This window comes from Bufo gargarizans, chromosome 9 (assembly GCF_014858855.1).
Source record: "Bufo gargarizans isolate SCDJY-AF-19 chromosome 9, ASM1485885v1, whole genome shotgun sequence".
Taxonomy (NCBI): Eukaryota; Metazoa; Chordata; class Amphibia; order Anura; family Bufonidae; genus Bufo; species Bufo gargarizans.
The window spans coordinates 18717695-18742966 of record NC_058088.1 but is presented as its reverse complement, the minus strand read 5'-3'; the positions used below and the strand labels follow the sequence as shown (position 1 = coordinate 18742966).

The 25272-nt window shown below is 44.1% G+C and overlaps 2 protein-coding genes across 2 annotated transcripts in view; one reads left to right on the top strand and one right to left on the bottom strand.

Moving 5' to 3' along the window:
- LOC122919723 (oocyte zinc finger protein XlCOF7.1-like) overlaps nt 1-25272 on the top strand; it is a 285514-nt gene that overhangs the window by 131173 nt on the left and 129069 nt on the right. The gene's annotated exons all lie outside the window — the stretch shown is intronic.
- Nucleotides 1-25272, bottom strand: part of LOC122946120 (complement factor B-like) — an 85986-nt gene that overhangs the window by 32301 nt on the left and 28413 nt on the right. The window contains exons 4-6 of the mRNA XM_044305484.1: nt 20493-20631; nt 17366-17497; nt 16852-16947 (exon numbers count right to left, since the gene is read on the bottom strand). Of these exons, the coding sequence (XP_044161419.1) occupies nt 16852-16947; nt 17366-17497; nt 20493-20631 (367 nt within the window). The remainder of the gene's footprint in view (nt 1-16851; nt 16948-17365; nt 17498-20492; nt 20632-25272) is intronic.

The following is a 25272-nucleotide window of genomic DNA, read 5'->3' as shown; positions in this document are numbered from 1 at the left end:
CGATGCGCAGCCATTCTTGGCATCGGATCAGGAAGAGGAGGTAGCAACAACCGCCACCCAGCGGTCTGACGACAGTACCCAGATCAGCCCAAGGACGGAGGTCCCCGCTGTTGCTGCCCACTCCGAAATCAATAATGTCATGGTGGTGAAGGTGACGATGATGACGTGTCGATGGATGTCACGTGGGTGCCCACAAGAGAGGAAGAGAAGGGGAGTTCAGAGGGAGAGACAGAGCAGCAAATAGGGAGAAGAAGGAGGAGAAGCAGGTAGAACTGGCAGTGCACAGGAGGCAAAAAGCAGACTGCAAATGTATCTGGAGCGAGCCAGCCACCATGCACGGTCACATCTGGCGCTCCCAGGACGCCGGCACATGGCTTCGCGGTGTGGGCTTTTTTTAACGTGTCGGCTGCTGACAATAGTGTTGCCATCTGCAGCCTGTGCTTTCAACGCATAAGTCGAGGTAAGCACAACACTCAACTAGGGATGACCGCCTTAAGAAGGCACCTGGCCTCCCATCACCGAGCCCAGTGGGAGCAACACCATCAGAACCCACAAAACCACACTCCTGGTGCTCCATGTCCTGCCTCTTCTCCCTCTCCTCTCATTTGTCCTCCACTCCACCGTGCCGTTGTTGCGTTCATCTGGCAAAAGGCAGGATTCTGTGGCCCAAATGTTTGAACGTAAAAAGTTGATTACGCCGGATAACCCTCTTGCCCAACGGCTGACCGCTGGCTTGTCGGAACTGCTAGCTCGCCAACTACTGCCAAATAAACTGGTGGACTCTGAGGCCTTTAGAAAATTTGTGGCCATTGGCACACTGCAATGGAAGGTCCCCGGAAGGAAATATTTCTCCCAGAAGGGCATCCCAGAGCTGTATGTAGATCAGTATGCTGATTTACACCCAGGCTGTACATCCAGTGCATTGACATCGACCTCTACCATTCTACACGTGATCCCGGCCGCGGGGGTGACGCCCCAGGTGTCTTGAGTTTATCCTGGCGGCGACCCCTCAGTGAAGTGAGTGGATTATTAATAATATTAATACCAATATTATTCCATTTTATTGATTCAATTTTATTTCTTAATAATTGTCTTATTATATCGTATTTTATCTAATTTTATAGCCTACTATTTTTCCGCACATGCGAATCCCATGTGTCTGTGGGTGGTGTAACTCTTAACTTCATCTGCTATTTTACATTGACATGCTTGAGATTGAGGCTCATTCCCTCACATTTTTTCGGCAATGGTGCGACACTCGGGGTGGGTCTCTTCCCCTTGTTTTCCACCTTGTTGCTGACCTATTGTCGCTTTCCTTTGGTTTTTAGCTTCGCCTACACTAGAGCAGCCTTCTCTACCACATCTCCTTCATCTTTACTATTTTCTTCACCTCACGGTCCTGTAGGTGCCCCTGTGTATATCCTTTTTCTTCAAGGACAAAGCACAGTCATGTGAAGCCCTCGGATAACCTCCTTGTTTTTTATTTTTTCTGTTTGTTTTCACATGAACATTTTATTCACTGCGCCAGTGGCTGCTCATGCGCTACACATGCAGACTTCTGCAGCCATTTGATGAGATCACCAAACTGGCCAGTTGCAGCCAGGGCACCATCACTGACATCGTACCTTACGCCTTCTTTCTGGAGCGTGCATTGCGTTGTGTCATTGATCAAGCCGTCGAGGAGCAGGAACATGAGGAAGTCGCAATGCTGAATGAATTCCCAGGGGGGGCTACTCCATCTGAGACAAGTCACCAGGAGTCTGAAGAGGAGTCGGAGGAGGATGGTGCCGGGGGGAGGAAGAAGAGCAGGCTTGAAACTTTTCTGGGATCCCTGGTGTTGTCCGTGGCTGGGGGTAGGAGACCGAGGACGACATTCTCCTGGACAATTAGCAGGAGCCAGGCCGCTCCACCGCTTCCAATTTAGTGCAAATGGGGGCCTTCATGCTCTAGTGTTTGCAGAGGGACCCCCATATAAAAAGCATAAAGGGCAAGGACCAGTACTGGGTTGCAACGTACTTAGACCCCCGATACAAACACAAAATGGCGGACATGTTACCAGCATCACAGAGCGCTGTCAGAATGCAGCACTTCCAGACCATGCTTCGAGAGACGCTGCATTCTGCTGTTGCGGGCGCTGGAAGAGGAATTTCCACTTACAGAGAAACAGTTACGGGTACCAATCCTACAGCGCATGCAAGAAGAGGGTGGTTTGAAGATGTGTTGGTCACTTCGGATATGAGATCATTCTTTCAGCCAACACATCGACAGCCTCCCTCCGGATCCAGCCTCAGGCAACACCTAGACCGACAGGTGTCTGACTACATCGGGTTAACGGCCGATGTGGACGCTCTGAGAAGCGAGGAGCCCCTGGACTACTGGGTGTGCAGACTTGACCTCTGGCCAGAGCTTGCACAATTTGCCTTGGAACTCTTGGCTTGCCCCTCATCGAGTGTCCTGTCCGAAGGGACGTTCAGCGCTGCTGGGGGGATCGTGACGGATAAGCGCACTCGCCTAGCTCACGACAGTGTGGACTACCTTACATTTCTAAAAATGAATAAGGCATGGATCTCAGAGGAATACAACACCTGTGACGACCACGTTTAATTGTTGCTGTATACAGTGGCATAAAAGGCCTTTTCTGTTCGGTAAATGTCTGATGTTCGGGGCCTCGGAGGAATTCAACACCTGTGACGACCTTGTGTTATCGAATTTCAAATATTATCATTAGGGTTTTTTTTTTCAAGAGGGGGGATTTCGTTAGCCATGTTTTGAATCTAATTTTATATTTTTAGTTTTTTTAAACATATGTATTTGACATGTATCTGTACTGGCCTGCAGTAAAATTGATATCCAATGACCGTGTAATCTACCTCCAGCCACATAATCACTTGTTCTTTTCTGTCTGGTGAGTGCCTAATGTTTGGGGCCTGTACTCCAGTGGCCTACAGTAAAATTTTTATCCATTGACCGCATAATTTACCTCGAGCCACATAATCAGAATTTCTTTTATGTCAGGTAAATGCCTAATTTTTAAGGCCCGTACTCCCGTGACCTAAAATAAAAATCTTCTAGGCTCCAGCAGGGCACATTTCTGAGAATCTCCCTTTAAGATGCATAAAAATGGCCCCTGATTAAGATACATATTTTTTGTGGGAATTTTTGTTATTGATCGCCCTCTAGTATGTCACTGTCCATGTTATGGGACATTTCTACTAAGTATTTGGTGCCTGCAAATATGACCTGAAGGTTTTTCTGGTTCGCTTGCCATTAAAGAGAATGGGCCCGTCGTGAACTTGCGGTATCGCGAACATTTGAACGTGTTCGCAAATAGTCCCGGCCGATGTTCGTCGATCACTATTGCCAATGACCATCTGGATGATCCATAGGAGGCATGGGAGAAAGTCATGTGGTCAGGTGAGACCAAAGTAGAACTTTTTGGTCTAAACTTCACTCGTCGTGTTTGGAGGAAAAAGAAGGATGAGTTGCATCCCAAGAACACCATCCCTACTGTGAAGCATGGGGGTGGTAACATCATGCTTTGGGGGTGCTTTTCTGCGAAGGGGTCAGGTGGACTGCACTGTATTAAGGAGAGGATGAATGGGGCCAATTATTGTGAGATTTTGAGCAACAACCTCCTTCCCTCAGTCAGAGCATTGAAGATGGGTTGTGGCTGGGTCTTCCAACATGACAACGACCTGAAGCACACAGCCAGGATAACCAAGGAGTGGCTCCGTAGGAAGCATATCAAGGTTCTGGAGTGGCCTAGCCAGTCTCCAGACCTAAATCCAATAGAACATCTTTGTTGGGAGCTGAAACTCTGTGTTGCTCAACGACAGCTCTGAAACCTGACAGATCTAGAGGAGATCTGTGTGGAGGAGTGGTCCAAAATCCCTGCTGCAGTGTGTGCAAACCTGGTCAAGAACTACAGGAAACGTTTGACCTCCGTAATTGCAAACAAAGGCTTCTGTACCAAATATTAACACTGATTTTCTCAGGTGTTCAAATACTTATGTTCAGCAGTGCAGGACAAATAAATTATTTAAAAATCATACAATCTGATTTCCTGAATTTTTATTTTATTTTATTCTGTCTCTCAGAGTGGGAATGCACCTACAATGTGAATATCAGACCCCTCCATGATTTCTAAGTGGGAGAACTTATCGCGGGGTGTTCAAATACTTCTGTTCCTCACTGTATATAGTAGATAAATACATACAGTACATATACACTATTCGCTACAAGTTAGGGATATTTGGCTTGTGGGTGAAATTTCAGGATGAAATTTCAACTGTTCAATGTTTCAGTATTTTTTGTAGAACTTGCTGTTCTCTAACAAGGAGCTTAAAGGGAACCTGTCATTAACTTTATGCTGACCTCACTGAGGGCAGCAAAAAATAGTGACAGAAATGCTGATTGGTGGTGGTGGTGTTACAGTGTGGGCAGGTGTTTGTAGTCAATACAGAACTGCCCTGCACTTTGTGAATGGTACGGTGACAAGCCCATACTATTTGACTAACATTATTAATCCAGTCATTGTGCCTCTACATGAACAACACAGGCCTAATTTCATCTTCATCGAGGACAATGCACCAGCTCATCGAGGTCGCATCATTAGGGCACGGCTGCTGGAGACTGGGGGACCTCTTAAATAGAGTGGCCTGTACATTCTCCAGACCTGAATCCCATTGAAAACCTACGGGATCAGCGTAGTCACTGTGTAGAGGTTCGTAACTCTGTACCCCAGAACCTCATTGACCTGAGGGCCATCCTTCAAGAAGAGTAAGATGCCATGCTTCAGCAGACAATAAGTCGAGACATCGTTGTCAAGCTGTATCTGATCCTCAAGGCCACGTGGCAATTTTTTGAGACACTGTCATTTTTTGTGGGTGTATACCCTGCACTGGTGTTGGCTTTTATTTCAATAAATTGTTTGAGATGAGGAAATCACCATTGCTGCTTCTACTTAAGTGCCCTACTTTCATGATATAATATCACTGTAACGTGAACTTTTTAAGTTTTCTATAAATTTCACCCGAAAGCCAAATATCCCTAACTTTTTGTGAGTAGAGTAGTTTTAGAGTAGTTATTTATTTTCTGAGGCTGGTGACTCGGATTAACTTATCCTCCGCAGCAGAGGTGACTCTTGGTCTTCCTTTCCTGGGGCGGTCCGCATGTGAGGCAGTTTCTTTGTAGCGCTTGATGGTTTTTGTGACTGCACTTGGGGACACTTTCAAAGTTTTCCCAATTTTTCGGACTGACTGACCTTCATTTCTTAAAGTAATGATGGCCACTCGTTTTTCTTTACTTAGCTGCTTTTTTCTTGCCATAATACAAATTCTAACAGTCTATTCAGTAGGACTATCAGCTGTGTATCCACCTGACTTCTCCACAACCCAACTGATGGTCCCAACCCCATTTATAAGGCAAGAAATCCCACTTATTAAACCTGACAGGGCACACCTGTGAAGTGAAGACCATTTCAGGTGACTACCTCTTGAAGCTCATCAAGAGAATGCCAAGAGTGTGCAAAGCAGTAATCAAAGCAAAAGGTGGCTACTTTGAAGAACCTAGAATATGACATATTTTCAGTTGTTTCACACTTTTTTGTTATGTATATAATTCCACATGTGTTAATTCATAGTTTTGATGCCTTCAGTGTGAATCTACAATTTTCATGGTCATGAAAATAAAGAAAACTCTTTGAATGAGAAGGTGTGTCCAAACTTTTGGTCTGTACTGTATACATATATATATATATATATATACACACACAGTATATTAGGGTTGCCACCCATACGGGAATGACCTGGACAGTCCGGGTTTGTAATCTTGTGCCCGGGTACAAGCCTTTCTCAGACCCGGGCCCAGGGATCAGCTGAGAGTGATGCGATGCTGTGCCCAGGGCGGCGCTGACTTCAGACATGCCCACCCTCCCTCCCTTCTGTTACGTCCATTCACACGTCCGCAAAATGGGTCCGCATCCAGGTGCGAACCTATTCATTTTCAATGGGGCCGGAATATGCTGTCCGCATCCGCATTTGCGGATCTGCACTTCCGGATCCACACTTCTGTTCCGTAAAAAAATAGAACATGTCCTATCCTTTTCCGCAATTGCGGACAAGAAAAGGCATTTTCTATGAGAGTGCCGGCGATGGGAGGTCTGCAAAATGCGGAATGCACATTGCCGGTGTCCGTGCTTTGCGGATCCGCAAAACACATACGGACATGTGAATAGACCCTTAGGCTACATGCACACGAAAGTTGTTTGTTTCTATGTCCATTCCGCTTTTTTTGCAGATAGGATGTGGACCCATTAATTTCAATCGGTCCGCAAAAAAGGCCTCATGCACACGGCCGTTGTTTTGGTCCACATCTGAGCCGCCGTTTTGACCATTTACTTCAATGGGGCCGCAAAAGATGTGCTGTCCGCATCCGTTGCTCCGTTCCGTGGCCCGGCAAAAAAAATATAACATGTCCTATTCTTGTCCGCGCTTTGCGGACAAGAATAGGCAGTTATATGTAAAGGCTGTCCGCACGGACGCCATCTATGTTTTGTGGATCCACGATTTGCAGACTGCAAAACACACCACGGTCGTGTGCATGCGGCCTCAGTATGTCAGTTCCGTAGCCCCACAAAAAAATAGAACATGTAACAATTCCTAAAACGGACAAGAATAGGACAATGGATCCGCAAAAAAAACCTGATGGCATATGGATGTCATCCGTTTCTTTTTTTGCGGATCCGCAATTTGCGCACTGCAAAACACATACGGTCATGTGCATGTAGCCTAAGGCTACATGCACACGAACGTTGTTTGCTTCCGTGTCCGTTTTTTTTTGCGGATAGGATGCGGACCCATTCATTTCATGGCAGCACACCATGTATGTCCGTTCCGTTTCCCCGCAAAAAAAATAGTGCATGTCCAATTTTTTTCTAGTTTGTGGACAAGGATAGGCATTATTCCAATGGATCCGCCCCAAAAAAGGATCTGCAAAAAAATGGATGCTATACAGAACGTCATCCGTTGTTTTTTTTCGGATCCGCAATTTGCGGACCGCAAAACACATACGGTCGTGTGCATGTAGCCTTAGGCCGCATGCACACGACCGTGGTATGTTTTGCGGTCCGCAAATCGCGGATCCGCAAAACACAGATGGCGTCCGTGCGCGTTCTGTAATTTGCGGAACGGCACGGACAGCCTTCAATATAAATGCCTATTCTTGTCCGCAAAGCGTGGACAAGAATAGGACATGTTATATTTTTTTTGCGGGGCCACGGAACGGAACAACGGATGCGGACAGCCCACTGAGGGCTGTCCGCATCTTATGCGGCCCCATTGATGTGAATGGGTCCGCATCCGAGCCACCAAAACGGCGGCTCGGGTGTGGACCAAAACAACGGCCGTGTGCATGAGGCCTTAAGCTGAGGAGATCACAGGTGAGGTCAGCTGGGCTGTAATCAATAAGGGATAAACCAACCCTCAGTGCAGGGGCGTAGCTAGAACTGACTGGCCCCCACAGCAAATTTTTGCACGGGGCCCCTCCCCAACTTAATGGACGTCCTCATTCACGCGCTCACCACATACATGGACGCACTCGTACACGCGCCCATCACATACATGGATGCACTCATACATGGGGTCACCACTGTGAGAAGGCACAAGGTGCCATAATAGATGATAGATACGTGTCACCGAGGTGCCTGGCCTCAGTGAAATGAACCGGTAATGTTTCGTCAGTAACCCTAGGTTACTGACAGTTGCTAGAGGTAGTTTAGCTGCTAGCTGCAGCTGATCCGGGCCGGGTCTCATTGGAGTAGTCAAAGAGCCGGGTGGGATGACTACTCCCACGTATCCAGGCCAGGTGTTGGCTGGCCTATTTAAGCCAGGAATCCCAGGAGAGCTGGGGGTGTGGTTCCTAGTCTGGAAGTGTAACAGACTGGGAGTAAAGCTGTGTGGTGTGTTGCTGTGGATAAGCCTGCCGTGGCCTAATCTTTTTTCCCCCTCTCCAGCGGGTGGTGGAACTCTGGAGCTACAGAGGACTGTGAGTTAGATCATTTCATATGAACTGTGTTTCTTTGTGTTTACCCTCTGAAGTAAGCGAGCATTTGTTTAAAGCTGTGTTTGAACAAAATAAAAGACTATTGTTTAAATGACACCTGAAGTCACTGTTTGAGCTGATCCCCACACCACATACATGGAAGCACTCATACACGCACTCACCACATACATGGAAGCACTCATACACGCACTCACCACATACAGTACAGACCAAAAGTTTGGACACACCTTCTCATTCAAAGAGTTTTCTTTATTATTATGACTATGAAAATTGTAAATTCACACTGAAGGCATCAAAACTATGAATTAACACACGTGGAATTATATACATAACAAAAAAGTGTGAAACAACTGAAAATATGTCATTCTAGGTTCTTCAAAGTAGCCACCTTTTGCTTTGATTATTGCTTTGCACACTCTTGGCATTCTCTTGATGAGCTTCAAGAGGTAGTCACCTGAAATGGTCTTCCAACAGTCTTGAAGGAGTTCCCAGAGATGCGGTCCAGCACACCCCAAACCATCTCGATTGAGTTCAGGTCCGGTGACTGTGGAGGCCAGGTCATCTGGCGCAGCACCCCATCACTCTCCTTCATGGTCAAATAGCCCTTACACAGCCTGGAGGTGTGTTTGGGGTCACTGTCCTGTTGAAAAATAAATGATGGTCCAACTAAACGCAAACCGGATGGAATAGCATGCCGCTGCAAGATGCTGTGGTAGCCATGCTGGTTCAGTATGCCTTCAATTTTGAATAAATCCCCAACAGTGTCACCAGCAAAGCACCCCCACACCATCACACCACCTCCTCCATGCTTCACGGTGGAAACCAGGCATGTAGAGTCCATCCGTTCACCTTTTCTGTGTCGCACAAAGACACGGTGGTTGGAACCAAAGACCTAAAATTTGGACTCATCAGACCAAAGCACAGATTTCCACTGGTCTAATGTCCATTCCTTGTGTTCTTTAGCCCAAGCAAGTCTCTTCTGCTTGTTGCCTGTCCTTAGCAGTGGTTTCCTAGCAGATATTCTACCATGAAGGCCTGATTCACACAGTCTCCTCTTAACAGTTGTTCTAGAGATGTGTCTGCTGCTAGAACTCTGTGTGGCATTGACCTGGTCTCTAATCTGAGCTGCTGTTAACCTGCGATTTCCGAGGCTGGTGACTCGGATGAACTTATCCTCCGCAGCAGAGATAACACTTGGTCTTCCTTTCCTGGGGCGGTCCGCATGTGAGCCAGTTTCTTTGTAGCACTTGATGGTTTTTGTGACTGCACTTGTGGACACTTTCAAAATTTTCCCAACTTTTCGGACTGACTGACCTTCATTTCTTAAAGTAATGATGGCCACTCGTTTTTCTTTACTTAGCTGCTTTTTTCTTGCCATAATACAAATTCTAACAGTCTATTCAGTAGGACTATCAGCTGTGTATCCACCTGACTTCTCCACAACGCAACTGATGGTCCCAACCCCATTTATAAGGCAAGAAATCCCACTTATTAAACCTGACCGGGCACACCTGTGAAGTGAAAACCATTTCAGGTGACTACCTCTTGAAGCTCATCAAGAGAATGCCAAGAGTGTGCAAAGCAGTAATCAAAGCAAAAGGTGGCTACTTTGAAGAACCTAGAATATGTCATATTTTCACTTATTTCACACTTGTTTGTTATGTATATAATTCCACATGTGTTAATTCATAGTTTTGATACCTTCAGTGTGAATCTACAATTTTCATGGTCATGAAAATAAAGAAAACTCTTTGAATGAGAAGGTGTGTCCAAACTTTTGGTCTGTACTGTACATGGACGCATTTATACATGCGGTTACCACATACATGATCTCATCACATTCACCTAAAGAATTATTAGGAACACCTGTTCTATTTCTCATTAATGCGATTATCTAGTCAACCAATCACATGGCAGTTGCTTCAATGCATGTAGGGTTGTGGTCCTGAACTCCAAACTGAATGTCAGAATGGGAAAGATAGGTGATTTAGGCACTTTTGAGCGTGGCATGGTTGTTGGTGCCAGATGGGCCGGTCTGAGTATTTCACAATCTGCTCAGTTACTGGGATTTTCACGCACAACCATTTCTAGGGTTTACAAAGAATGGTGTGAAAAGGGAAAAACATCCAGTATGCGGCAGTCCTGTGGGCGAAAATGCCTTGTTGATGCTAGAGGTCAGAGGAGAATGGGCCGACTGATTCAAGCTGATAGAAGAGCAACGTTGACTGAAATAACCACTTGTTACAACCGAGGTATGCAGCAAAGTATTTGTGAAACCACAACACGCACAACCTTGAGGCGGATGGGCTACAACAGCAGAAGACCCCACCGGGTACCACTCATCTCCTCTACAAATAGGAAAAAGAGGCTACAATTTGCACAAGCTCACCAAAATTGGACTGTTAAAGACTGGAAAAATGGTTTCTTGAACATGACAATGAGTTCACTGTACTAAAATGGCCCCCACAGTCACCAGATCTCAACCCAATAGAGCATCTTTGGGATGTGATGGAACGGGAGCTTCGTGGCCTGGATGTGCATCCCTCAAATCTCCATCAACTGCAAGATGCTATCCTATCAATATGGGCCGACATTTCTAAAGAATGCTATCAGCACCTTGTTGAATCAATGCCACGTAGAATTAAGGCAGTTCTAAAGGCAAAAGGGGGTCCAACACTGTATTAGTATGGTGTTCCTAATAATTCTTTAGGTGAGTGTATGTACACATTACACACATGAACATAGTTATACACCTATTTCTACACACAGACACTTACCTTTTCTGTAGACAGCTGACATCTGGTCCTCACAAGAAGCCTGGAGATGTAGGTGTCATCCCCCCTCTGTGCCATCCAGGGACAGCAGTGGTGGGGTTAAACAGTAACCTATTACGGGGGGGGAAGGGGGGCAGAGAACAGGGGACACAGGAGGGGGGGGGGCAGGCATCATAGAGCTCTGTGTGCAGGAGCAGCCAGCCTGCTCTACAGTAGCTTTGTGCTGGGGGTGGGGCTTGATACCATAAAGGTCTGCTATTGGCTGGCAGCAGATGTCATAGTAAGCTGCCAGCCAATAGAAAACAGAAAGCAGTACTGGCAGGTGGTGTGCCAGTACTGCAGATCCCAGCCTGAGAACGTCCATAGTAGAAGGAGAAGACGGCCATTATACTGTATCTGCTCCTCTCTGAGTAAGGACCTTCAGTGAGAGGAGCTCCAGTGCTGCGGCTGTAAGTGGCATCTGCTTCTATAAAGTGCAGGAGCTGTGAGTAGGGGCAGCCCTAGATCTAATGGAAACATTCAGTACTGCTCTGGGGCCCCTTCTGACCTCAGGCCCCGAATCAGTCGCTTCCCTGATAGCTATGCCACTGCCTCAGTGTATGAGTCTGGGGGGACTTGGAAACAGAGGCCTGCAGAGGCTCTGTGTGGTCTCAGCCAGAAGGGCTGCGGGGCCACAAGGCTGTGTGAAGCTGGATCTCTTCCCTGTGTGGGACTGTGCCTGGTGAGTTGACCTGCTGAGTGTTGGAACCTGATACCGTGTGTGAACTGCACTCTATAGGTGAGGTAGAGACGACCTATGTATTAGCTAGTGCCTAGACGGGCAGGTGTTTATTTCATTATGTTTGTTCTGGTGCTGAAGTGCCAAAATAAAGCACCACTTGGACTTGAACCCCGTTGTCAGAGGAGAAGCCTGTGATTGTGACCCCCTGTGAGAGAGCGATCCCTTACAATATATATATATATATATATATATATATAAAGAATTGTAGTGGGGCGGCTCACTAAAGCCCAAAAAATTGAGTCAGGTGCGCAATCCAAACAAAGCGTACCCAACGCTTGTAGTAGAAAATTGAGAATAAAGTAGAGGGATGGCACTCTGGTCATAGGTGGTGTATGGAAACAGAATATTTATTATGAAATGGCTAATTGTGCCGGATAGCGACAATAGAAAGTATAAAATTTGCAATAGTACAGTGCAATACAATGTGAGTGGTAGGCCTTCAGTTAGATACTCCTAGGAAAAATCAGGCATATATAGTAGAAGTGCATATAAAATACTGCATCTAAAATTAAATAAATGGGAAAGTTGAAAAAATGAAATAATGACGAAATGCAAAAAATTTGAAAAATTAAAAAATATTAATAGTTAAAACATGAAATAAAAAATAAAAATTGGATACAGGAAGTCTTAGGTAGTAATATGGTCAGAGTCTTGTAGACCTATTGAAAATAAATATAGGTATCCAATCAGATAATGTCCCAAAGATAATAAATTCGATAATATCCCAAAGAGAATAAATTGGATGGGGAGGAAGACCTCCTTTGGGAGGCGTAGAAATATACTTTTGATCCCAGATAAATGAGATGTAACCTCCAGTTAAGTAAGAGTCCAGTGTGAGTGATGGTCACTTATATCTCAGATAGATTTACCTCCGATTTCCTTAATAGAGAGTAGTCCAACAGTCATAAATTATAATTTAAAATACTGCTGGTTGAGCAGGTACATTACCCTCCTGAGTTAGGTTGGTGAGCGGCTCCCGACCGGCGTGCGGCGTCCACGTGTGTTGTTCCCGCTCGCGGGGCTGAATGCTCTGCCTATTGGTTGCTGAAGGTGTTCGTCACTTCCGGTGACGTCACTTGTACTCACTGGCTTTCCCGCTCAGTTCTCGTCGGCGTTCCACGCGGGAACCAGTGGCGGAAAGGTGGCTGAAGCTTTCAAATAAATATTTTGCTCCGGAGCTGTGTAATTATAGGATCCTTCTGGTGCTAGCTAGCTTGACTTGAGTATGACTACCTCAAAAACCCCATACGCGTTTCGGAGCGTCCTGCTCCTTCAGTGGGAATGGGCAGCCCTTTTTCATTTGGTCTAGATATATGGTCCTAATTGGATCCAATTAGTGGTTGGAGGGGTGGTCTTAGACGTTATTTCTTGGTGTTTAGTAACATTTGACATGGACTAGCAGATGAAAGGAGTGGAATTCATATATTGTCCTGTGGCATATATATCAGAACAAAGTATGGTAGTCTCATATATCACTATCCATGATGGTCCATGATGCTTCTAGTTGTACATTTGATATCAAATATATAAAAATAAAGAGATGTAAAAGATGTGATAAAAGGAGAAAAATGTGAAAAATAAAAATGTAAAAAATACACAAAATATACAATAGAGTATATGTACCAGTAAATCTGGAGTAAATTGTGAATAGTGTCAATAATATCATATAATAATGATATAAACCCCGAAATTGGTGGTAATAACAATTACAGTGCATTTTTAGGGATGCGAAGGTATGTTTAGATCTGTTATGCTAAATCAATTAATGTGGGAAAAAGAGGGAAGATAGGTTCATAAACGTTATCGTTGTATAGTTGTCTATTGCAGTACTAGACATAGAGTATCCTTGAGGGCAATAGAGATCAGGCTAATCTTCGGTTGGATATTATTTGTGTGATCAGATGATTTATGCCTATATTTCGGTATATATAAGAATTTAGGTTGTGGATTTGATTTTAGGTAGGGTGTTGATAGAAGGAACTTGATGGAAGAAAATTGATGGAGGAAAATTGATGGGAGAAAGTTAATGGTGGGAGGGGCCCACCTGGGAGGGGGGGGTCGGAGTGCTGATAGACAGTCTACAACACCCTACCTAAAATCAAATCCACAACCTAAATTCTTATATATACCGAAATATAGGCATAAATCATCTGATCCCACGAATAATATCCAACCGAAGATTAGCCTGATCTCTATTGCCCTCAAGGATACTCTATGTCTAGTACTGCAATAGACAACTATACAACGATAACGTTTATGAACCTATCTTCCCTCTTTTTCCCACATTAATTGATTTAGCATAACAGATCTAAACATACCTTCGCATCCCTAAAAATGCACTGTAATTGTTATTACCACCAATTTCGGGGTTTATATCATTATTATATGATATTATTGACACTATTCACAATTTACTCCAGATTTACTGGTACATATACTCTATTGTATATTTTGTGTATTTTTTACATTTTTATTTTTCACATTTTTCTCAACTTTTACATCTCTTTATTTTTATATATCTGACATATTTGATATCAAATGTACAACTAGAAGCATCATGGACCATCATGGATAGTGATATGAGACTACCATACTTTGTTCTGATATATATGCCACAGGACAATATATGAATTCCACTCCTTTCATCTGCTAGTCCATGTCAAATGTTACTAAACACCAAGAAATAACATCTAAGACCACCCCTCCAACCACTAATTGGATCCAATTAGGACCATATATATAGACCAAATGAAAAAGGGCTGCCCATTCCCACTGAAGAAGGAGCAGGACGCCATACTCAAGTCAAGCTAGCTAGCACCAGAAGGATCCTATAATTACACAGCTCCGGAGAAAAATATTTCTTTGAAAGCTGCAGCCACCTTCCCGCCACTGGTTCCCACGTGGAACGCCAACGAGAACTGAGCGGGAAAGCCAGTGAGTACAAGTGACGTCACCGGAAGTGACGAACACCTTCAGCAACCAATAGGCAGAGCATTCAGCCCCGCGAGCGGGAACACACGTGGACGCCGCACGCCGGTCGGGAGCCGCTCACCAACCTAACTCAGGAGGGTAATGTACCTGCTCAACCAGCAGTATTTAACATTATAATTTATGACTGTTGGACTACTCTCTATTAAGGAAATTGGAGGTAAATCTATCTGAGATATAAGTGACCATCACTCACACTGGACTATTACTTAACTGGAGGTTACATCTAATTTATCTGGTATCAAAAGTATATTTCTACGCCTCCCAAAGGAGGTCTTCCTCCCCATCCAATTTATTCTCTTTGGGATATTATCGAATTTATTCTCTTTGGGACATTATCTGATTGGATACCTATATTTATTTTCAATAGGTCTACAAGACTCTGACCATATTACTACCTAAGACTTCCTGTATCCAATTTTTATTTTTTATTTCATGTTTTAACTATTTATATTTTTAAATTTTTCTAATTTTTTGCATTTCATCATTATTTAATTTTTTCAATTTTCCCATTTATTTAATTTTAGATGCAGTATTTTATATGCACTTCTACTATATATGCCTGATTTTTCCTAGGAGTATCTAACTGAAGGCCTACCACTCACATTGTATTGCACTGTACTATTGCAAATTTTATACTTTCTATTGTCGCTATCCGGCACAATTAGCCATTTCATAATAAATATTCTGTTTCCATACACCACCTATGACCAGAGTGCCATCCCTCTACTTTATTCTCAATATATATATATTGTGGCACATTGAGGGGTTGTGTCTGGCAGGGCAGGTATTTTCCTCCCAGCATGTGCGTCTGGGCTGAGCGAAATACCACAATATATACAGTATATATACTTATTTTCTTTTTCTTTATATCAGCCACTCTACATCCTAGAAAAGTGGAAGTAAACTACACAAGGTAAACCTCAATCTGGCCATAGACATGTAATAACTCTTATTTGGCCGACAGCTCTCCCCCTATCCTCCTGTACACATGCATCTGTAGTACCCCAGACTTGGGGTTATTACTATTGTGTACTTTGGTAACTACATTTTATAAATTTCATATGCAGTTCTGTGTGATGGTATATACTGTATGTCTCTTTTACTTTGCCATCTTGTCCAATGGCAATGACTGGCTGTAGCAGGGCTTAACTAACCTGTTCCACCCCTCCTGGGACAGTGGACTCATTCAGCTTCCAGCCAGGAGGAGGAAGCCTAGATTTAGTTCAGTCTATAGTAAGAGATAGGCGGAGAGGGGAAGAGAGGGGCCCTGTCCTGATAATGGTGGAGAGTAGGTAAGCAGCTCATAGAGCACCCACACTGAGGGACCACTTCTTAGAATCAGAATCCAGATAACCCTTTCCTGCCCAAGAGTGAGAGCTCCTTGAGACCCCACTCTCAAGAATTTAAGAAATGACTTAGGTGAAGCCTTGGGATCCCAGACAGCAGAGTGAACTGCGACATCACTCTTACAGACACTATTGTGAGGTGAGGGAATACGGCTAAAGACACCCTCATCACTAAGAAACCACTAGGCCAGCAACATCTAAGTGCAGAACTGCAACCATACAACCTGCCACCATACCTCCTCAGCTGGTGCCAGAGAAGAATCGCACCAAAGACTGCTGCTACTGTATGTATTTTCAAGTTCTACGTTGCACCTAGTAAAAATGACTTTGCTGCGTTCCACTTTGTCCTTATTCTTTAGTGCTAAAACTTTCACTGCAACTGACTCCAGGGAGCAATGGCCGAGGTAGGACACCAGGATGTTACAACACTACATCAGGATCACTCCCATCCTCTACACCGACTCAGACGGGAGCATGCTGTACATTGTTTATGTAATGAATGAAAGAGGGGAAAAAAGCCACTACCAGCTTCCTCTCATCTACCTGCTCACAAAAGGCTCAGGTATTGAAATCCAACATGCCCCATACTTATCTCTCCTGACATCAGCCATCAGGGTTAAGTCAGAAGGCCTCTTACACATTAGATGGACAGCAGAACCCAATGAAATCGGCAAGTTTATCCAATACTTATCAAAAGAACATGGCCAGCTTTAGGGTGTTTTTACTTCTAGTAGGTGTAATAAAGGAATGGCAGAACATAGAGTCATAAGAATGGATGATCCAGAATTGTTATTACATGGGGAATGCAAGTAGTTGATAAAACAGACATTTCAGGAAAGGGGACTGATTCTCTTTAAATGAGACACACTTATAATTATATACCACATATATTCCATACCCAGATAATCTTCTCGTTCACTGTCCTCCTTGATGTCCAGAATTTCTCTGATCTTCTTCACCTCCACTGTAGGGTCTCCACCTATATTATGTTTTCCTAAGTGGGTGAAAGGCAAATGCCGTCAGGGCAAGGATAAAGAACTCGCTGCAAATTAGAGGAGGAAGATGAGAAAAGTATTGGACTACATTTTTGGGGGCCTCAGAAAACATGATTTTTAAGGAAACAGGAAACATCATCAATAAGATCCAAAGTTATATGTGAATCATCCCAAAGAAGTAGACCCTATTGGCAACTGAGTGGATCCAACAACTCGAAATGAGGCTGTCTTCTGCTGGAAATTTAGGACCTATCATATTGTCAGAGCCAGACTTGCCCACCAGAGGATCTGACAATATGAGAATCTGATGGGGCACTGGCTATGAAATGAAGAGTAAACAAGGCTGAGATGATATTTGTGAGGGCAAGGAAGATTTTGAGGAGTAATCTGAAGGACCAGCTATGATTTGATACTTGCCATCTGTGATCAGAAGGATAACATTTTTAGTTTTCAGGAAATTTTCTGGATCTCTCACATTTTGCAGAGACAGCATTGCGTAAACTTTAGCAATAGCCCGTCGAGTATTAGTTCCCGTTCTAGCTCCATGTGCTGCAAAAAAAATATTAATAATAATAGTAAACTGAATGTTGAGGAAAGATAGAGGTACCATAGACTGTCTTCAGGTGTTTCCATAATATATGGGTCATCTAAATGTTTTAAGGCTTCAGCAGTGGAACGGTTGTTAAAAATACCAGAGGGGCAATTAAAGAGGTTATCTGCTTTAGACAATCCCTACTTAAGGTGGATTTAGACAACCTATCACAGAAGAGAATGACTTTTCATATAAAACTTTTACTTCTAGATATTAAAATAATACCCCACAACATATAGAAGATATGATCACATACTGTGCCAAAATAGAGAAGGCAGAGCCTTACTTTGGACGTGTCCAGGATAAAACCAAGATGCAACAACTTACAGTTTGGAGACCGAGGGCTTGGATACTTGGCATACGAGAAGTGAGGTCAGGACAGGGGGGGATTTTTCCCTGATTTATCCCTAAAAGCTGTATCCCAATAGAATTCTCCGCAAGGAAGCTCAGTGGATCTATCGCCTTATAACGGTAAATTCCCTGGGATTAAATGAGCAGATTTCATTTAGCTGCTTTGTCTAGGTGTTTTTTCTCCCTCTTTTCTGACTAACCGTTTCTATGGTGATCTGCTTACTAAATTCTTTTGAAGCTTAGGATCATCTGCCTTACATCGAACCGAGATTGGTTCATATACATAGTTATCAATTCTGATGGGGATCTGGGTGGGACATTATTTCCGTGTCCCCACAGCTATATATCTATCCCCCAATATAACCCCATTATTAAGAAAAGGGACATCCTTGTGCTCACATAAAATGTATTTATTTGTATTTATTTATCTCCACCTAGCCCAGAATATGAATGGCATATACCTTTCAATATGCCATTCCACTTGCCTTCAGTTGTTCTAACCGTTGCTATGACTCCCCCTAGTCCCTATGTACGCTCCCTGATGCGTTCCATACACCGGAAGCATCTTCAGCGGCAGCACTGACGCACTTCCGGTTTTGGAATCACATGTGCGTTCCACGCTCTTCGCGTGCGTTCCACCGATCGGAAGTAGCGCACTTATTAGTGCTGGTGTTCCGTTATTTTTTGCTACCCTCGTCACTTCCTGTTGTGACGTAGCCGCACCGGAAGGTTTGGAAGGAGGTGTGTCTCGCTGCTTGCCACCAGAGTGGCTGAGAAGGAGTTGTGTCGGCGCAGGCGCACAACGACGGGGTAGGCAAATTTCACACTTGAGTTGCTGTGAACGTGCCATGGGTAGGTAGAAATAGCGGGCCACTGCGCATGCACGACGAGCATAGGGAAAAAACTACGGGCCACTGCGCATGTGCGCCGAGGGTAGGTAAAAAATATGGGCCACTGCTTGGCGCGCATGCACAGTGGCCCGTGGCGCGTTCACAGCTCTAAGTGTGAAATTTGCCATCCTGTCGTTGTGCGCCTGCGCTGACAGACCTCCTTCTCAGCCACTCTGGTGGCGAGCAGCGAGACACACCGCCTTCCAAACCTTCCGGTGCGGCTACGTCATAACAGGAAGTGACGAGGGTAGCAAAATTTCACGGGTAGCAAAAGATAACGGAACACCGGCTTTGCGATTAGCTGCCTGAGGAGGAGGGGTGTTCTATTAGCGCCAAATTCAAGCTATTTGAGGCTGATTCACCATTATGTGAGTGCACCTTACTACACCAGTATGCCTATATCATTCTGCTATTATCATTGATGCCTAGGAATACTGGAATACTTACCTTTGGTCCCCTGATGAACCAGCTCGAATGACACTGGGGAAACGTCGGGACAAGCATTCATCATATCCACTGGCAGGGTCGCAGTAGGTGACAGCGAGAGCTTAGCCACCGAGAGGTGGGGTCGCCCCTTTCGGGGGGGGGGGGGGGTGCTCCGCCTTTAAGCAGGGGTAGCTTTTAGGGATACATAAGGGAAAAAACCCCCCTGTCCTGACCTCACTTCTCGTATGCCAAGTATCCAAGCCCTCGGTCTCTAAACTGTAAGTTGTTGCATCTTTGTTTACTTGGATGGTTTTATCCTGGACACGTCCAAAGTAAGGCTCTGCCGTCTCTATTTTGGCACAGTATGTGATCATATCTTCTATATGTTGTGGGGTATTATTTTAATATCTAGAAGTAAAAGTTAAGTTTTATATGAAAAGTCATTCTCTTCTGTGATAGGTAATTTTTGTACTTTTCAACTTTATAGTTTTTTTCAGTGATAGCCCTTGGATTTAGACAAACCAATAATCATCCAGATTACCAGGAATGACCATTCCTACGAACGCAAATTCCGGATAATCTGAATAACGAAATGTGACGCCGATCTCCCTATCCTGTCGTTTGTGCAGGCGCCACCAGTCATCGTTTCTGGGCAGCAGATTGCAGTCTAAACAGCCATCTGCTGCCTAGAAACAATGAATCTGTATGAGGATGAGTGATTGCTATACTGTATATACATACTGTGAAGGAGATCGCTCCATGTATATGCAGTGGTCTCCTTCACTGAGTGAGCAGCCAACTGTCAGGAAGAAACACTTCCTTCCCGACAATAGGCCTCTCTATCGGGCCGTGTAAACCCTCTTTTAGAAGGATCCTTTTCAAATAAGATTACAAAGTGTCCTCCTGATAGACCCTCAGCGATCAGCTGTGTTTTGTGGGAAAGCCTAGCAGTCAGTGTTTAGTTTCCCTATAGTGCCACCGCTGGGGAAAATGAGCATTACACCATGTCCATTCACATTAATGAGTTTCAGTAGAGCGTAAGACAGGCTAGGTCCTCCAGAGCAGGAGACGCCTTATGTATCTGCTCTTCCCTCTAGTCAAGAGAAGAGAGTGAAGAGACGAGCATCCTGAACAGAGGACCCCCCAGAATTCCCTAATAGGTTATATAAAAAGGGTTTTCTAAACTAGAGAATCTTTTTAACCTCAAGGACTTGTAGTCTTGTAGTGGTTAGCTGTGCCATTATATCATTAATAAATATGGGGAAAGCCACATGAACTACATTACCTGAATACTCAAATTCTTTCAACCTGTCGATGACCTTGTAAGCCTCTATACTGTCATCGTCAGAGAGCTCAACGATGGGTTTTGCCTCTGTGGCGTACGAGATGATAGAATAGCGAGGGGAAAAATCAAAGCTGCTCATCTGTGGAGATAATTATATCCATGTAGTATCCATCATACCAGCTCAAATAAAGCAAATGCAAAGAAGAACAACAAGGTTACCCACAATGTCTAGTTTGCAGCCATCAACTATCAAAAGCAAGTTGGAACATGACGGCAATGACCTGACAGGTTGCTATAGGCAGCAGCTCCATTGTTTAATAAGTGCCCCCTGATATATGTATATAAACGAGCATAAAACACATTATCATGAAGTCATGGCTACTTCAATAAAATGGCGGAGGGCAGAAGAACTCATCATGGACGACTCATCAGAGCAGTGCCCACAACCACTAAACTGTCCAAGGACTTCATGCAAATTGTGGTTTTACCACAGTTTTTCTCGAGAATTATGTGAAACAAACACAGCAGAACTGATTTGTGGCATGTTCTGCAGATACCTCTGAAGGTCCTCAATCCAAACGGGACAGAGAATAGCAAGAAAGCAGAGGGTGAGCTGCTGTAGAGGTGAATGGGGTCTGGTCTGGGGACGGTATTAGTTGAGGGGGTCTGTAGGGTCTGAATGGATTTATTAGCCTGCGTTTAAGGGATCTGGTTTGGGGAGGTCTAATCTGTATCTGTACTTAGAGGATCTTGTTTCGGAGCCTGCATTTATTTAGGAGGTCCAGCTCTAAGGGTACATCCACATGGGGTGTATAAGCTGTGAATTTTGCGCTGAAGCATTGCACAGTAGCAGGATAAGAAATTTAAACAAATTCACACTTTATGTAAAAAAATATAATTACATTTGAAAATTGACATGCAGTGCAGATCTTAAATTTATACCTCAGATTTCTATAGATTTCACCCTTTGAACTGTATAGGATGAAATCTGCTGCAAATCCATAGCAACATCTGCATCAAAATCCATATATAGCTCCTCGGATTCATTTAGATTTTGAACGAATACCACACGAATTCTGTTGCAGATTCAAGCAGAATTTTCAGCCGATTTTTCGGCCACTTTTTAATGTCCCACGTGACTGCTCCCTGCGGGTACTTTTTTTTGTTATGGATTTGCTACAGAATGTAGTCATTGCAAGGAGTAAAATCTACAGAGAAAATCCACAGTATAAGGGCTCGTTCACATGACCGTGTGAAGCCTGTGCTGTGGACCACAAATTGCGGTGCGCAATGTACGGGCACCGTCCGTGGGGCAGCCGCATGGGGATCGCAGACCCATTCACTTGAATGGGTCCGCGATCCATCCGTTCCGCAAAAAGATAGAGCAAGTTCTATCTTTTTGTGGTGCGGAGGCACGGAACGGAACTCCAGAAAGCACTCCGTAGTGCTTCTGAAGTGTTCCATTCCGCACCATTCCACATCTCCAGATTTGTGGACCCATTCAAGTGAATGGTTCCGCATCCGTCATGCGAAATGCACACGGAACTGTGCCCGTGTATTGCGGATCCGAAAATGTGGTCCGCAATATGGCAACGGGCAGCACATGTTCGTTCACACAAACGTTTTTTTTCGTTCCATATACGGGCTGTTTTTTGCGTTCTGTATACGGAACCATTCATTTTAATGGTTCCGCAAAAAAACCTGAATGTACTTATGTATGCATTCCATTTCTGCATTTCCGTTTTTCCGTTCTGTTGAAAGATAGAACATGTCCTATTATTTCCCCCAAATCACGTTCCTTGACTCCATTAAAGTCAATGGGTCCGCAAAAAAAACGGATGTACTCCGTATGTCTTCAGTATCCGTTCCGTTTTTGCGGAACCATCTATTGAACATTTTATGCCCAGCCCAATTTTTTCTATGTGATTACTATATACTGCATATGCCATACGGACAAACGGAATGAAAAAACAGAACGAAACCGGAAATGCTACTGAAACAAAAAATGGAAAAACAGATCAGTTAAAAACAGGCCGCAAAACACTGAAAAAGCCATACGGTCGTGTGAACGAGCCCAAGGGTCCATTCAGATGTCTGTAGAATGGGTCCGGATCCGTTCCGTAATTATGCGGAACTGGTGTGGACCAATTCATTTTTAATGGAGCCAGAACAGTGTGCTGTCCGCATTTCCGGTGCGCGGCCCCAAACTTCCGGTCCGCGGCTCCGGAAAAAAATAGAGCATGTCCTATTCTTGCCCGCAGCTGCGGACAAGAATAGGAATCCTCTATTAAATGCCGGGGATGTGCAGTCTGCAATATGCGGACCGCAAAACACTACAGACGTCTGAATGGACCCTAGTTGACATGCTGCAGATTTATAATCCACTCTGCATTTCACGTACACTGTATGAATTTTCAGCACAGCATGTGAAGGAGGCGCTGAGATAGTCTTATCCACTTTGCTGCTACTGTAAATGCAGATATTCCAACCAGAAAATCCAGATGGATACCCGCAGCACATTTCCCCAAGTAGAAATACCCTAATAGTTGAGGGCACTGGACTCTGTATTTGTTTAGGGTTGTTTGTATTTATTCCCAGTTTGCCTTTATTTAAGGGAATCTGCTCAGCCGTCTGAATTTATTTGCATTGCTATCATAGCTGGAGAGGTGGGACAAAGACATCGGGAGAAATCATCATAGTGGTCTGGGTTGTATAGAGAAGAAAATGAAAAAGGAAACGCCATCTGGACTTATGGAGAAGTTGTCACCTCTTCTGACATGTCTGTTTTAGTAAATACTTTTATTCCACAAAGTATACAACAAGACTCTGTGTAGCGAACGGCAAATGGGTGTTACTGTTCTTTTTGTCAAGAGTTTGTGCCCCTCTGTCGGGGGGAATTGCTTTTCCTCAGTGTCAGAATTCCCCATATTTCAGCTTGTTAAAGGGGTTGTCTCACTCAGGGCTCCAAAATATCAAGGAGGCTCATAACCTGAAAAATTTAGGAGCCAAATTAAAATTATTCAGTCGCCAAATTTAAAAAACACATAATTATGGTATGAAGGTTAGGGCTGTTCTATTATGGTCCAGACGTTCCATAAAATCTGGAATGCACGCAGTTTTTTTTGTGTTTTTGTTTTTTCACGTGGTATCGAGTATCGCAATACTTTTTAATGGTATCGAAATCGAGTCAAAATTTTGGTATCGTGACAACCCTAGGTAAGACGTGTGTTTTTTATTTTATTTTTTAAATTACACACATGTCTTACCTAGGGTATCGATTTCGATACCATTAAAAAGTATTGCGATACTCGATACCACGTGAAAAAAATAAAACACCAAAAAAGCTGCGTGCATTCCAGATTTTATGGAACGTCTGGACCATAATAGAACCGTCCTAACCTAATTTTTGTCGGGACAAGGTGACTTAAAAATGGCAAATTCCAATATTTTTTTTTCTGTTACGGCGTTCAGCGCATAGGAGATATTTTTAAATATTTTAATAGTTCACACTTTTTCGGGTGTGGCGATATGTAATTTTTTTTATTGTTTATATATTTTATATGTACAATTGGGCAAGGGGGTGATTTAAACTTACTATTTTTTTTTATTTTTTTATTACTTTTTATTTAATAACTATCCCCCCTCCCCCTTATGGGCTAGAACCTGGGATCTTTCATCCCTTGTCCTATTCACCCTAGCGTCCTGGCTGCCATGGTAACCGATCGGAGCCCCAGGATTACACTGCTGGGGCTCCGATCGGAACTGCCACCGCCACCAATGATTATAATACTTGGGGGGGGGGGGGGGTTGGGGGCGCACTGCACCACCAATGATTCTACTTTATAACACTGGGGTTGGGAGGGGTTCGGTGCACTGTGCCACCAATGAATATAGTTTACAGGTCCTTCTAAAAAAATTAGCATATTGTGATAAAGTTCATTATTTTCTGTAATGTACTGATAAACATTAGACTTTCATATATTTTAGATTCATTACACACCAACTGAAGTAGTTCAAGCCTTTTATTGTTTTAATATTGATGATTTTGGCATACAGCTCATGAAAACCCAAAATTCCTATCTCAAAAAATTAGCATATCATGAAAAGGTTCTCTAAACAAGCTATTAACCTAATCATCTGAATCAACTAATTAACCCTAAACACCTGCAAAAGATTCCTGAGGCTTTTAAAAACTCCCAGCCTGGTTCATTACTCAAAACCGCAATCATGGGTAAGACTGCCGACCTGACTGCTGTCCAGAAGGCCATCATTGACACCCTCAAGCAAGAGGGTAAGACACAGAAAGAAATTTCTGAACGAATAGGCTGTTCCCAGAGCGCTGTATCAAGGCCCCTCAGTGGGAAGTCTGTGGGAAGGAAAAAGTGTGGCAGAAAACGCTGCACAACGAGAAGAGGTGACCGGACCCTGAGGAAGATTGTGGAGAAGGACCGATTCCAGACCTTGGGGGACCTGCGGAAGCAGTGGACTGAGTCTGGAGTAGAAACATCCAGAGCCCCCGTGTACAGGCGTGTGCAGGAAATGGGCTACAGGTGCCGCATTCCCCAGGTCAAGCCACTTTTGAACCAGAAACAGCGGCAGAAGCGCCTGACCTGGGCTACAGAGAAGCAGCACTGGACTGTTGCATGTCATTCGGAAATCAAGGTGCCAGAGTCTGGAGGAAGACTGGGAAGAGGGAAATGCCAAAATGCCTGAAGTCCAGTGTCAAGTACCCACAGTCAGTGATGGTCTGGGGGGCCATGTCAGCTGCTGGTGTTGGTCC